Source organism: Phascolarctos cinereus, unplaced genomic scaffold (assembly GCF_003287225.1).
Source record: "Phascolarctos cinereus isolate Bilbo 61053 unplaced genomic scaffold, phaCin_HiC Scaffold_4;HRSCAF=312, whole genome shotgun sequence".
NCBI classification, from domain to species: domain Eukaryota; kingdom Metazoa; phylum Chordata; class Mammalia; order Diprotodontia; family Phascolarctidae; genus Phascolarctos; species Phascolarctos cinereus.
Window position 1 is genome coordinate 555,084,449 of NW_027555847.1, and position 16,175 is coordinate 555,100,623.

The 16,175-nt window shown below is 38.0% G+C and overlaps 1 protein-coding gene across 5 annotated transcripts in view; it reads right to left on the reverse strand.

Moving 5' to 3' along the window:
• Window positions 1-1,972: 1,972 nt before the first annotated feature.
• The window catches only part of KDM1B (lysine demethylase 1B), a 53,505-nt gene continuing 39,302 nt past the window's right edge, over window positions 1,973-16,175 (reverse strand). For all 5 annotated transcript variants that reach the window (XM_020986818.2, XM_020986815.2, XM_020986820.2 and 2 more), the window contains 5 exons: window positions 12,601-12,717; window positions 10,096-10,221; window positions 9,003-9,125; window positions 4,586-4,738; window positions 1,973-3,993 (listed from right to left, as the gene is read on the reverse strand). In XM_020986818.2, the coding sequence (XP_020842477.1) occupies window positions 3,910-3,993; window positions 4,586-4,738; window positions 9,003-9,125; window positions 10,096-10,221; window positions 12,601-12,717 (603 nt within the window). In that variant the 3' untranslated portion in view covers window positions 1,973-3,909. The remainder of the gene's footprint in view (window positions 3,994-4,585; window positions 4,739-9,002; window positions 9,126-10,095; window positions 10,222-12,600; window positions 12,718-16,175) is intronic.

A 16,175-nucleotide genomic window follows, 5' to 3' on the forward strand; every position in this document is an offset into this window, starting at 1 on the left:
AGGTTTAGGGCACGGAGGAAAAAGGGCCATTGGTAGTAAGGTTGAGGGATGGCACCTTGTGGCACTCCAGTTGTCTAGTACCTAGTTGGGATCAGAGTGAGCTAGAGGAGGTGAGTATAACATTGGGAACCTAGGTGACTGGAAGATTTATGGCACACTCAGTCGAAATCGGGATGTTTAGGAGGGGGATCTGGGACCCAGGTGGTATGTTCCCCAGTGGACCTTTGCAGGTTGCTGAGGGTGCCCTGTCTTCAGTTGGGAACTTACACAGTGACAGGAGGAGGTGTAGTGGGAAGTGTTGAGCAGTCATGGGATGGGTATGAAACTGTGTTGGAGAAGTCCTACTCCTGTTTATTAAGGATGCAACCTACTTTTCCAGACCATTAAGGTGAGACGCAACCCACTTTCCCATCCTGTGAATGGCTGGGCACACGCCGCTTGGGGTCATTCCATAATTGCCCACTTTGGAGACAATTTTCTAGCCTTCATCTTTACATCTTGTCCACCACATGATTTTGTTGAATGCTTTACTAAAAATATAAGCAGTCTGTATACGTGCACATGCGTGGGAAGAAAATGCATTCCTCTGAACTATCAGTCTAATAACTGTCTAAAGAGGACATGAGGTTAGTCTGCATAACTTGGTCATGATGGAATTATACTAGGCAGCTAGGTGATACAGCGGAAAAATTCCTGTGTCTGAAAGACCTGAGTTCAGATCCTGCCTCAGGTACTCATCTGTGTGACCCTGGACAAGTCACTTAATCTCAGTTTCCTCATCAGTTAAATGGTGATAATTGTTAACTACTTCCCAGAGTTGTGAAGACACAAAACGAGATATTTGAAAAGCTCTTTGCAAGCCTTAATAATAGCCCTGTATAACCCTTTATTCTTTCAAAATGTTATAAGATTTTACCAGAAATTGAAGACAAGTTCTTAGACTTGATGCTTTACAGATTCAATTTTTATTTTGGTTTTTTTTTTTAATCGGGACATGTCCTTTTCTGATTCAGCCCTACATTTATCATTCACCAGTCTTTCAAAAATCACCAACAGTAGGCTAGTTTGGCAACTAATTTTAACTAAAAATAACTTTTAATTAATAATCTCCTGTTAGCACCTGAGAATACTGTCCACTTGGGATTAGTGATTTGACCACTTTAAGTGCAGCTAGCTCACTCTTGGTTATCAAAAATCCTCTGTTAGACATTTTTGTTCTGTCTCTTCCAATCCAAAAAACCTTTTCCTTGGTAGAAAAAAATACTAAGTTGAACATCTCTTGGCTTTTCTTTGCTGTGAGCTATCCTAAATTTCAGTCCATCTTGTCCCTTCTTGGATCCTTTTTTCCCAAGCATAGCTATTTGCTATCCTTACCTTTCCTCACCGGGCTCAGTTCATTCTAAGCTATTACACTCCTGACATTTTTACAGGATCATACTATTATAGTTTATATTTTAAATCAAAGCTTACTCTTAATTTCTTTAGGTCAACTTGGTCACTCTAAATTTTCTCCAGTGAAATGCTAATCTGGTACCTTAATGTGGCACAGGATCTTAACCCTGGGATCTTGAAGGTTATGCCATCACTCAGCTGGAAGGGGTTCAGCGATGCAGTGATAGATTGTTGCCCGAGTACCAGCCTAAGTTCTTAAAAGGCTTATAAGTGGAGCTATAGATTTTTGTGAACATATCAACTCCTGAAAAATTATATAAGTCCAGCACTCACAGTACTAAAATCACAGATCTTTTATATGGGGTTTTCATGAAAATGTTTTTGTAAATGCACTTTGGCTATAAAGATTATCAGCTTAGTGATATGAGGAATAGTAAAAAGGATAGACTACTATATTGGTAGGAGTGGTTAAGCTGGGTTAAACTGTTTAAACTCATGGAAGGCTGGTATGACTATTTAGATCTAACCGTAATAGTTTGAACACTGATTAGAAATACAGAGACATTTTGAAAAAAAAAAAGACATTTCCAGTTTTATTAGGCATCTTTAACATAGTCACACAAGAGATCATGCTCTGCATTCAAACAATATACTTTTAAAAAAAAAAACATTCATTGCATATTTACAAGTCTTTGTAGACAAAATGGAAAAACATGCACATTAACTCCCAAGACTGAGAAAAAGAATATTGTGGCCTGTTAAATAACAAAGCCTCAAACCACAGCCTACTAGTTTCTGAAACATTAAATGTTTTAAAATATAAACATTTATTAGAATTTTCCCTTTAGGCATGTTTGTCCCTACAACTTACAAGTACAGTTTTTAAACGTCCTCATATATACTGACTCAATAATTTAGTTGTGTGTACTGTTTCAAACTTTATGCTCTGTACTGATTGCTTAACTCTTGCCATACTTTTAATATGCTCAGTAGTTTAAAGTGTAATATTCCAACTAGTACCACTGTTCTCTTACAGATAAACATTATAACTAATGGTGGAAGTAATTTTGGTTGATTTAGATCTGAATATTAAACAGAAATGTTTAGATTAGATCCTTAAGATTCAATTTTTAAATCACTGAAAAGCAGGTTAAATTGCCATGTTTGGATTAGCAAAAAAAAAAAAAATCTAGTTATCTGTATTCCCAGACATTTACATTGGAGATTGTGATGAAATTGTATTCACACAGGGACCAATAACACAAAATAGCTTTCCTTCATTGAATCTCTTTACAAGGTAAACTTCCTGAAAATGTTTTAAGTAGCATTACACTAAGCACCTTATAATCAAAATAAGTATTCGTTGTGTTTCTAGACAAGAGTGTGTGAGAGAGTGAGTGTGTGTGTGTGTCTGTGTGTGAGAGAGAGAGAGAGAGAGAGAGAGAGAGAGAGAGAGTGAGTGTGTAGAATGGGGTTAATCTAAAATGGGGGGGAATGATTAGGAAAATCTGACATTTTTCTGTAATTTTCCACTGGACCTGCCTATGGAATATTCTGAGCAGAGATCTATTAGAAGATATATTCCAGTTATTTGTCTTATTTCTAGCAAAAGTCTTTTCTAAGCTTTATAAAATTATTTACTCAAATCTTTAATAGTGATTGCCATACTTAAGGATATTTCAAGTATATTAACCATGAAGTTTAGCTTCAAAAAAAGCTTTTTTAATGCCACTTTAATACAAAAACTAAATAAAGTTTGTTTATTTCTGATTCTCAGTTATTCAGGCTAATTTCCTAAGCATTCAATGGTTTGTGAAATTTGCTTTTAAGAAGAGATTACTTTTGGCTCTCTTGCAAATGTGACTGAACAAATAGAAAATGTTTTCTCATAAAAGATTTCTAAAATTTAAATACCCTCCAAGTAGCCAACAGGATGAAATATGTACAGTACAAAAAATAGTCTCAGAGTTTCAGCTTATCTTTGATTAAAGCAAAGATCTGCATAATGCTAGTCTTTGTAATCCAAGCCGAAAATAAACTTAGTTTTAGGGAGATACAAAAGTCTTAAGGCTCATGTGGTAAAGAGGATGAATTTTCATGATTTAGATTCATGGCTACATCTAGGTTGTTCAGTGATTTCCTTAACTTTTCACCTTTTGAAGGTGACAAGCTGGATGATATACAAATTTGAAGTAAGTCTCCAACCATGAACCTTACTTTAAGACACAAGGTCATTAAATGTCCATAGCCTTACTGTCTGAAACACAAAGAGCTATAGGCATAATGTGAGCTAGTTAAGAGGAAAATAAAGTCAAATATAAGTGCTAACAATCATTTTCTGTGGCTAGTGCTTCCATATTTAGTGCTAAACAATATACATCAATATATCACAATAGAAATATTTCAATTTCTGGTATCCAAAAAGTTTAAGTGAGAAAAATCAGTTGGAACAGTGTCCATCTTTGTTTGCAATGTTTTTCCCGTAGGAGAAAGAGCTGGGTCCAGAGAAAATTAGAATTAAAATGCTGCTATCTTGCTTGCTTCTCGCACACCACTCAAATATGCCCCTGTGACTGTTTGTGGAAAGTGCCTATTTGTTGCCTGTAACAAAGAGAATGAATGAAGTCAGATATAAAAAAACCCAAGGTAATAAAGTAAAACATGCTCCAAAATAACAATTAAACATGCTCTCACAAAGCAAGGAAAAAGATCAAGGACAGTTTGGCAGAATTTAAATGAAAAACTGAGTTTTACCCTATAGACAATATACCACATAAGGTCATCCCCAACCAACAACATTTTACAATAATGTTTTGATAAGACTATAGCCAAACCCCATTATACAATCAACAATACAGTAAGCTGACCACTGTCCATTTACCAACATGGTACCAGCAAGCCCTTTGCAAAGTAATTTCCCTTTGTACAGTATTTTTGTTGAACCAATTAGCTATATTAGATGGGATAGGTTACAGTGTGAACATGAACATTCAAACAGCTAACAAGTAGGCACACACATAGAATACTCATAGTTTAACTCATAGTTAAAGAGATAATTTTTCTAGATGTTATCACAAATGTACCTGGTACGTATCCCTCAATTGTTCCCTGGTTCTAGGTAGGCCCACAGGACATTTCATTAGCAATAAAATTAACCAAATGTGGTTGGAGGTTGGGGAATCAAGTCACATACCTCACCAGCAAAAAAAATAGTTCCTTGTATGTCTTCTGCTAGGATGTCATAAGCTTCACCACTTCCACCTGTCTTTACAAAACTATATGCCATCTGGATCCATGGCTCTGTGTTCCACCGAGTAACAAAGAAGTTTACTGGGTCTGGTATTTCCTGTGTTGACCAGAAATTTAAATAAAAAAGAAATCACACTATATAACTGAGTTGAAATGAACTATTGGGGGCTTGGAGGTAGAGACATTCATTTCCTTACAGTTAAGCCTTAACATGCCCTCCTGAAGCTAAGAGTCTTATGTCTTGACTCAGGGACTTCGGTTGCAAAAAAATGTTGTTTGGAAACCAGAGGGTAGTGGGAGGCGGGGGGAGAAGAAAACAGATATTGGGTGGGGAAAAACAGTCAAATTAGATTGAAAATATTTCATATAGTTCTTTGCAATCAATTATGAACAAAGATGGACTTGTAAATAATTGTCTTTGATTAAACAATAGTCTACAGGCCCACTAGCAAATATCCAATAGGAAAGTGAGTTAATCTCAAAGTTGGGAAGATATGGGTTCCAGTCTCACCTCTGACACATAATCGCTGTGTGACCCTGAGCAAATCATTGAACTTCTGGGTGCTCCGGGCAACTGTCTCTTGACTAGAAGTTTCTGAGAAAAGACTAACTTGCAGAGGTCGATATGAGAGTTTCCTCATCTGGCAGTACCCTATATGTCAGTGAAATCACAAGCTCAGTCCCTAAGCCTTATCTTATGGGCACCCCAAAATAGGAAAATTAGGATGTGTAAAATCTTCATAGTTGTTTAGTTTCCTTATGATAATACTATGATGTAAGAAGTGCAACTATTATCATCTCATTCTTAAATAAACTGAGGGAAAAAATTTAAGGGACTTGCCTAAAATCCTACAGCTAGTATTAGACCCTGGCAGGGGCTCAAGCTTGGGTCCAATGTTTTCCACTACAGAGGCAGCTAGGTGGTGGTGCATCAGGAAGAGCTGAGTTCAACTCCAACTTCAGGTACTTACTAGCTCTGTGCCTTGGGAAAGTCACTTAACCTTTGTTTGCCTGTTTTCTCAACTATAAAATGGGGATAACAACAGCTCCTACCTCTCAAGGTTGCTGTGAGGATCAAATGAGGAAATATTTGCAAAGTGCTTAACCCAGTGCCTGGCACACTTATTAAGTCTGTCTTTCCTTCCTTTATCTCCTTCCTTCCTTTCCTTCTTTCCTCTAAGCATAGTACCTAGCACATAGTAGGTGCTAATGCTTATTCTTTTCTCCCCTTTCCCGTTATACTATATTTTTAACTCACTACCAAAGGACAGTGAAGAAAGTGCTAGGGAAAAGTTGAAGACTTATGTGTGTACATGTTCGCATATGTATAAGTAAACACACCTGAAGACAGTAAACAAATCCCCATTCCTTCTAAGTCCAACCCTATGTCCCATGAACCTCTGTCTCACGCCCAATGAGACACCACTTGGAAATGGGGCAGTTTCAGCTTCTACAAGCTTGTAAGGGGAAAGAGGGCAGAGGGGCTGAAGGGACAGGCTTCCAGGCATTCTAAATTAGAATTCTGAATACATTTTCCCTATAAAAACTTTATAAATGATACTGAGATGATACTATTAGAAAAGCTACTGGAATGGGAAGTTTAGTGGCCAACAGTCTAATCTTAACTCTGCTATTATATGATTCTGGGCAAATCATTCATTCTCCTGGGCTTTTAAGAGTTGGACTAGATGACCTCCACTGTCCCTTCTAGCTTTAAATTTTGTGACTAGTACAATACTTTATGTACATGATGGGTTGAAAAGATCTTTGTGGGTTAGCGTACAAACCTAACCATGCTTTGTAACATTGTTTCCCATGGGAAAAATTTTCAAATTCTAAACAACTTACAAACTTTTGAAATAAAATCCATATGTATGTTAGGGACCACTTGGAGAAAAATGCTGTTGGATCCAAATGTAAAAATTCAGTTTAATAAGCCTTTATTAAGGCACTTTGCTAGGTGCTAGAGATATAAAGGAGAAGGATTCAGACCTGTCCTCAAGAAGCTGATGCTCTAGCAGTTCTTTTTGTGATGGCAAAGAACTGGAAATTGAGAGGATGCCCATCAGTTGGGGAATGGCTGAGCAAGTTGTGGTATATGAATGTAATGGAATACTATTGAGCTATAAGAAATGATGAACAGGAGGACTTCAGAAAAAACTGGAAAGACTTGTATGGTATGATGCTGAGTGAAGTGAGCAGAGCCAGGAGAAAGTTGTACACAGTAACAGCCACGTTGTGTGATGACTAATATTGAAAAACAAACTGGAAAGACTTGTATGGTGTGATGCTGAGTGAAGTGAGCAGAGCCAGGAGAAAGTTGTACACAGTAACAGCCACGTTGTGTGATGACTAATATTGAAAAACTTAACCCTTCCCAGTCATACAAGGATCTAAGACATCTCCAAATGCTTCGTGATGCTATCCACATCCAAAGAAAGAAATATGGAATTTAAATGCAGATCAAAGCATACTATTAGCTATTTTTTTTTCTCTTCTGTTGAGTTTTGTTTTCTCTTTCTGGTGGTTCCTCCTATTGGTTCTAATTCTTACAACATCACTAATGTGAAAATATATTTAGTAGGAATGTATATGTATAGCCTATATCAGACTGTGCAGCGTCTTGGGGAGGGTGGTGGGGAGGAAGGGGGAGAAAAATTTTAAACTCAAAAGCATGTGGAACTGATTGTTGATAAATCAAAATAAATTAATAAAAAAAAGCTTATGCTCTATTGGCAGGAGGTGGGGGAGTGGAGAAGTATGATATGTACCTAGAAAAGTTAATACAAAATATCTGGAGGAGTACACTAACAAGGGGGAGGGGTGTCAATAAAGGCCTCCTGTAAGAGGAGACAGCTGAGGTGAACCTTCAAGGATATAGGGATTCCAACAAATGGTGGTGAAGAAGGTATGCACATTCTAGGCATGGAAGAAAACCTAAAAAATGGCACAAAGGCAGAAGATGGAGTAACAGAGCAACAAAGAGCTATAATGCAAAATATGTGAAGAGGAATGACGGCGGGATAAGTCTTGAAAGGTAAGCTGGAACCAGACTTACTGGAACCAAACCTGTGGAAGGGCTTAAAATGCCAAAAGTCTTTATTTTAGCTTAGAGAAAATGCAGAACCACAGGAACTATTTTAGCAAAGAAATAAAATGGACATGTGCTTTAAGAATATTAAATATGGCATTGCTGCATGAAGGATGATTTGGAGAAGGAAGAGAAGGGAGTCAGGGGTCCAAATTAAGAGGCTCTTGCTCCAGTCCAATGACAAGCTGATAAAGGTTTGAACTAGGCCTGTGGCCACGTGACTGAAGAGAAGGTGATGGACGTAAGAGATGCCACGGATGCAGAAAGTTCAAGACTTCGTAACTGGCAAGAAGTTTTAATAAGCAACATCTACAAAAGGCATCACTGAGAACTGGATTCTGTCTGTAACTCGTGACCTCCGATAAATCACTTTTCATTTTCATGGCTGCCTCATATGTTAGATCAATATTAACTCTGACATCTATGCATCTCCTGAGACTCCTGTGAGCATTATTCAGTTGAAATATATAAATCGCCTTAAAATTTCTTGGGGGAAAAAATTGCCTTCTTTTTAGGGGGAAAATGGTATATCTGGTATTGGTGCACATCACAAAGCAGAAAGCACTAAAACTGCCATCAAAAGCCTTGGGTTCAAATCTTGGTTTTGCTACTTGCTACCTGTGCAACTGAGGCAAGTCATTTCACCTCTGTGTGTCTCAGTTCTGTTGAGGGGCAGAATGAGACAGGTGGCCAAGACATTAGCCAAGGTCCCTTTCAAATCTGAAGATTAACCTGGGATTACTAGAATACCATAGACTGGGGCAGCTGGGTGATGCAGGGGATAGAGTTCCGGCCCTGGGGTCAAGAGGACCCGAGTTCAAATCTGGCCTCAGACACATGACACTTACTAGCTGTGGGACCCTGGGCAAGTCACTTAACCCCACTGCCTAACAAAAACAAAAAACAAACTAAAAAAAGGAATAGAATACCACAGACTACATCCTTTTAAAGGAAACCACAGCTGTAAGTTTGCTAAAGTTTGAAGAACTGTGCACAGTCCTCAATACAAAATGAAACGTTGGAGCCTTCAAATTTTAAACTGAGAAGAAAGCCCCAACATAACCACAGAAAAGGAGGGACACAACTGGGTTCAATCACCCATTTCTAGCCAACATCACGTAGTGAAAAGAAAAGTAAAATTTAGGAAAACATTGAAGAATACATGCATTGATTCTCTTCATTCTCATCCTTGCTGACCAGTTTTAGTCTAACAAGGAATAACAAATTAAATTAGTAGATGACATGTCTTTCTCATTTTAAAGAGTCTTACCTGCTCTTTGAATAGTTCCCGGAGCGTGGCCATGCACTGTTGTAGGACTTGTTTGTCATCCAGGTTCTTAATGGATGCTACAGCCTCTCCAGTGATGACTGACATCAAAACACTGTATTTACCCTGAAAAATACCAGAAAAAAATTGCTTCCTTCATTTTTCAAAACCTAAACATCTTTCCAACTTGCTATTCCAAGCTGACGAAAGGTTTTTTTTCCCCTATATAAGGGTTTTTCCTTCCCTCAAAATGACTATTCCTGCTTTTTCCATTCACCAATCCATTCTTTTACCCAGTTTCACTCCTATTTAGGCATCTGCAGAGATATGCAAGCCTTTAACACAGGTATTCTTCTCCCCCCACAAAGCCACTCCAAAACCAATCATCTAATCATGTTAGGCTTTTCTATAGACTTTCAAAATAATAAAGTATGGTGGAAGATGGAAAGAAAAAAATGCAAAGGTTTAGGGCAGGCTGAGATTTAACTACAGAAGGCCCTTTCCTGCATGGAATATAAAACCTACCACTTATTTCCATATGAAAATTGATCAGACTTAAGAATAAGCCTGAAAGACAAGGGCTCCAAAAGTAGTTCATAAAACAGCAGCAATAGCAGAACACACTGTAAACTGTATTCAAGCTTCAATTATGGTTGCAGCAGTAAAGTCACTATGTTCTCCCATCTACCCTTCCTAATTCCAGGGTTCCTTTTTCCCCTGTCAGTCAAAATATCACTTGGACACAAGATTATTTCTTGTATTTTGGACCAGCTCAGCAAGTACCCTTGTGGATATGTAAAGTTCCATGATTTGAGCACCAAGGCAGTATTTTGAAAAGTAATTCCTAATTGACCTGAAATAAATACATGCTGCTTCCACATACTTTCAGTCTAAGAATCTTACACTCTAGGTAAACCAGGGTAAATGTTAGAGCTCCTTTCCCATAAAGACATAGGTTTCCCCTTAGGATGCAAATCCCTAAGTAATTTTTATATTCTTTACATAAACAGTGTTTAGTCTTGACAAGCTGGCATTAATCAAACCAAATTCTTGGCTGGAATGAGAGGATTCAAACCACATTGCATGGATCTCATACCTGAGGATCCATATCATAAAAGACACCAAAGAGTCCACGCTTGCTGGAACAAGGAGGAACATGGCCAAAAAAATCAGCTCCTTGAATCTTATTGTCCCAAAATCTATAAGGAAATTCCAAGGCAATCTGCAGAACGGGAGAAAGAGAAGTCTGTCTTAATTTAACTGTTAAGGTATTCCAATGCTAATTCCCCATATATAAGCATCTTCCCTTTTGACTGACAGTCTCCTAGTGGGATAGTCTTCAGTATCAAGGTTTGGAAAAGGGAGGTGATGCTAAAACAAGGTGTCCCTTAGTCTTAAGTATGAGTGGACCCCATTTTAAGATATGTCATCAGAAAAAAAAATGACCAAAAAGGAAGATGAGTTTATTATGTCAGAAACTCAACAGATATCTCCCTGGTGCCAAAAGAAACTGAGGAAATTCCCCAGTATGTTGGGTAGGATATGCTATCCTTGGGGATAGCTTATGAGAAGACATAAATGAGTCACAGAGGATACACAGGCTTAGAAGAGTTATGGTCTGCATCGATGGAAGTAATACTGACATCAATGAGATCATAAATCCTTTGAAACAGCGAAGCATTCCTGCCAACCTCATTTTAAAGGTTTCTATAAATTGAAATCTTTAAAATATACACTACAAGCTGTATATGGTCACGTACATAGCCTTCGTCTATTTGGACATTTGTGGAAGTCATCAAAGAAGCCTCAAAGTCAAATATAGGTCTATACTAGTTAGCATTGACCAACTTAAGTGGTAAAATTAAAGGCTGAAAGAAATGAGGCCAATCTATACCAAGAGAAGTACAATGGTAAAAAATGGTCCTGAGTCACAGATTTGATATATTAGCTATATGAGCATAAAGAGCCACTTAATCCCTGGCCCTCAGTTTCCTCATCTGTAAAAACAGAGATAATTCTTTTTCTATCAACCTCACAGCACTGTAATAGTTTTATAAACCTTAAAGTAATATGTAATATGAGTCAACTATTATTAGTGGTAGGAACTAGACCTATGATCTCATTAGTAGAAGGAAGCCTAAGGTGAGAAAACTCCCTCTATCAATGCAAGTGGGCACCTCCTCTGAAACTTCTCTGACACTGCCCACTTCTTTGGTGCAGGCCCTTATCACCTCATGCCTGAACTACTGCAAAAGCCTGCTGGTGGGTTTGCCTGCCTCAGTCTCTCCCCACTGCAATCCATTCTCCATTCAGCCACCAAAGTGATTTTCCTAAAGCACAATTCTGACCATGTCACTCTCCTACTCAATAAAGACCAGTGGCTCCCTATTGCCTCCAGGATCAAATGACCAACAGTGTCAAATCAGAATCCTCTGTTTGGCATTCAAAGCCCTTCGTATACTATCCTACCCCTTTCCGATCTTATACCCTACTCTCCACCACATACTCTTCAATCCATAGCCTCCTGGCTATTCCACAAACAAGACACTCCATCTCTTGGCTCTGGGCATTTTCTCTGGCAGTCCCCCATTCCTCCTTCGACTACACCTGGATTCTCTAGCTTTCAAGTCCCAACCAAAATCCTATCTTTTTCTGGAAGCCTTTTCCAACCCCTCTTAATTCTAGTGCCTCCCCTCTGTTATTTCCTATTTATCCTATATATAGCTTGCTTTGTATATAATTGTTTGCATGCTGTTTCCCCCATTAGACTCCTTAAGGAGTGTAAGGGAAACTCCTTGAGGGCAAGGACCATCTTTTGCCTCTTTTTGTAACCCTAGCATTTAACACAGTGCCTGGAAGATAGTAGGTTCTTAACAAGTGTTTAATGACTGACTGATTAACCTCCCTGGGCTTCAGCTTCCTCACCTATAAAATGAGGCAACTATATTACTAGATGGCCTCTGAACTTTAGATTAATTATCTTATGATGTTCAATCATTATAATCATTTGGCAAAGTTTATTCTGCAGTTTGATATAAACTCATCGACTATCTATCTGTCTCCTTCCAATTTTAACTTGCAGTGATTATTGCAAAGAAGCAAATAAAGGGCTCTTTTAAACTAATGCCCCTTCTAAATTTTAAAACTTTTAAGAGAGTATATACCTTGTCTTTTTCACTAGTACTGCCACATTAACATATGCAATTCTATGAAGATTTACTAAATGCCTACATACAAGATACTAGGTCCTGTTTTCATCATGTAGTTCCATCGAGGAAAATCTTGTTTTGCTCATGACACAAAGTGAGCTTCCCCAGAGACCTGACCTCAACAGGTGCCAACAACACCTTGCACTCTGAATCTGTGTTCATACCGGTCCAATATCCAATGGCTGTCTTTGGAGAACCACTCCAGTAAGAACCTTATGCCCAAATATTAACTAGTCTATAATTCATAGTGAATTCCAAGCCCCCTACCCTCCAGGAATGCATCCAGGAAGAAAAATGAGGACCAGCACGATTTAGAATACAATGGAACATGTCACAAAACAACTGCTATTGACCCTTTAGTTCTAAAGGCTGACCAAAGTCATCTAAATTACCTTTTCTATGATTCCTGCACCTAAGCTGTTGATGGCTTTTGTTTTCCTCTCTGGCAATGGTGGATTAAACTGAATAGCACCTTTCTGGAGCAAGGACAAGGGTACAGTGACTAAGACCTGTGGAAAACAAAACAATGAGCACATAAATGGCCAAAGGATATGAACAGGCAATTTGCTAAGAAAGAAATTCAAGCTATTAATAGCCATAAGAAAAAATGTTCTGAATCATTACTAACTAGAGAAATGTAAATTATGCCATTCTGTTACCTCACATTCAATTATATTAGCAATTATGACAAAAAATAATATAATAAATGTTAGAGAGACTGCAAGGAAACAAGCATATTGATGTATTATGGCACTTTGCAGAGCAATCTGAAACCCAAGTTGCTAAACTCTGCATAACTATTGATCTATCAGTACCACTTCTATACTCCAAAGAGATCAAAGAACCTATATGTACAAATATATTTAGGGAACCTCTTTTTTGTAGTAGCAAAGAACTGGGAACTATGGAAGTACCCATCAATTGAGGAATGACTACACAAATTATGGTATATGAATGGAATAAAATAATACTGTGCCATGAGAAATGATGAAGGGGATGGTTTCAGAAGAACCTGGGAAGGTTTAGATGAACTGATGCAGAGTAAAGTGAGCAGAAACAGGAGAAAAATTTATATAACAACACTATAAAAACAACTTTGAAAACCTTAAGAACTCTGATCAACAAAATGATCATCTATGATTCTAAAGGACTTGTAATGAAATATGCTACTGTTACACAAGTCACAACTCCATAAGACATGGGTAGCAACTTGATTTACTACCAGAGAAAGGCACATGCACGTGGGAACTCCTTATACCAAGGTGCCCATGATATAGACCCAGCCTTGGATATTTATGGAGTGGCAAAAAGGGTTCTCTTGAGAGGAATGAAGGCAGTCCCCTCCCACATGGGCATGACACGGGAGAAGAAAGGGAACAGTAGGGGAGAGAGAGTGAGAGGGAGCAGGAGGGCTTGGGAATGTCAGACCATGGAGGGATGATTTTCTGCCTATCTGAAAGTGTCCCAGCTGCACAGTTTATTAGTTTGGGTAGACTGGCTGGAGCCAGGCTTGTAGGGGACTTGGATTCAAGGGCACTGAAAGCTTAATAAAGTTCAGTTACAAAAGATCACTGGTATGCTAATTTAAAGGGTCTTCATTTTTAGCAGCAAGTCAAGAAAACAAGTTCAGGGATCCCTCCACACTACCTACCTCTTCACACAGACAGACTCAGAATACAGAATAAGACATATGTGTGTATGTGTGTGTGTGTGTGTGTGTGTGTGTGTGTGTGTGTGTACACATACACATACATATAGACATACACACATTCATTTGGACATGAACAATGTGGTAATATGTCTTGCTTGTCTATACATATTTATTAAAAAGGTTTTGTTTTTCTGGGCCTTTTTTCTCTCCCAGTAGTGAAGAGTTGAGTGAGTGGGAGGGAAAATTGATTTTTGTTTATTGAAAAAAATTTTAATGAAAAAAGCCAATGAATACACATATGCCAGATGAATAACACAAATGATCTAAGAAGTTTGTAACCAGATTTATAACACTTTTATGATTTCAGAATCAGAAGAGGGAAAATAAAAAAGCTCATGCATAGCATAAGGGTAGAGCCTCCTTAATACATTAGCGCACTATCCCTTCCACTGAAATCTATGATTAAATAAAAACAAATATTGTGAACTGATTGAAATATAAGCCATATTCTCCCCCATCCAAATCTGACTCCTATAAAACTTGACTATAATTTAAAACTGTTATTGTTCTTCAGAGTGAGTGTGTGTATATGTATTTACATTTCAGAAATCTCTGAGGTGGTCTATATTCAGACCAATGCAATATTTACTGAATTTTTACTATTATCCAGACAATGTGAGGGATACAAAAAAAAATTAGTGGTATTCCCTGCCCTCCAAGAGCTTACAATTATTAATACAAGACATAACTGAAGAATGAAGAAATACTAAACTGGGGGATAATGGTTATGTAAAATAAGAATTCTGAGAAGGAAAATCAAATCTGAAGAGTATCAAAATGTGAGTTGGAGCATCTACAGCAGGCTTTGCGGAATGAGTAGGGTTTGAGTTGGACCCTTAAGGACAGACAGTCTTTAGACAGATAGGCCCATAGCAAAGAGTATTCCAGGCAGCAGAACATCATAAAAAAAAATCTCTGAGACTGGCAAGTCTCAGGAACAGTTTTGACAGAAATAGAGAGTATACATTGGAGAATACTCTGAAGCGTGTGAAAAAGTTACTCCTAGAAATGAGTACAGCACTAATAGTTACACAGACTCTACTAATGTCTCAAGTATGTATTTGAAAATCTAAAAAATACTTAAAACTCAGATACTTCCAAAATAAAAATCAAATCCAATACTTTTAAAACCAAAGGAGGGAAAAGTACAAACTACCCCATCTAGGATGGAAAAGTGGTAGGGAAAGTGCTAAAAGCCTAATAGCTTGATTCTGGTCATATTTTCTTGACAGCAAAAGGCAAAGAGGGCAAATGACAAATACACATACATGAGGCTAGGTCGCAGAAGAAGCAACAAGCACAAATATAACTACCGGCTGAAGATTTGACTTTGGTACATAAAATATGAGCTGAAAATTATTTGCCTGAAATTATTTTCCTGGATTGACAATGGGAAAGGCTTTATCCTATAAACTGTGGCTTATATTAGGTCCCTCAAAAACAAAATTGCTTTACCATGAAAGCCAGATAGGTGGCTTTGCTCGGTGTAGCTCCTGAGGCTATGCCCCTCAGGCTATGCCCCTCCTTTAGGGAAGTAACACGGCCCAGCAGGCAGAGCACTCAACTTGAACACCTGGGTTTAGATCCCAGCTGTACCACTTATGTGACCCTGGGCAAATCCTGTTACCCTGTAGGCCTCAGTTACTTCATCTGCAAAATGAGGGAATTAGATTAGATTATCTCCAAGGATCCTTTCCATTCGAAATCAATGATTCTCAATTACACAATCTGAACTTAACCACTAGAAATCTCAGTGCTAAAGTCCATACCATACTGCCATAAATTTACTGTCAAGGCAATTAACCCGGGCGCCGGGGGGTGGGGTGGGGGGGGTGGGGTTGTACTACAAATATGGGAATTTCATGGTAGCACATAATTTACTAAGAGCCAAAAGGACAAAAAGATTATTCCACTCTCTTCGACTTTGGGTCTTATCATCCCAACCCTACCAGGTCCATGACAGGGTTTATGTTTCTGTACAAGGGAGTCTAATAATTAATAAACAGGTTTAAATACCTTTCAAAATGAGAATTGAGGTAGTAAATAAATCAAATATCAGAAAAACTAACTGAAAATATCCATTTACAGCAAGTACCTCAATTAGCCAGAATGTATAGAGAACAGGGTATTTCTCCTTAACTAAATTTTCTAGTTAACTCAGATTAAATACTTGAGCAATCTTGTAATAGTTCATACATTTTAGGACTAAACATTCCAGACTTATGTTGTTGTTCAGTCATTTTTCAGTCATGTCCA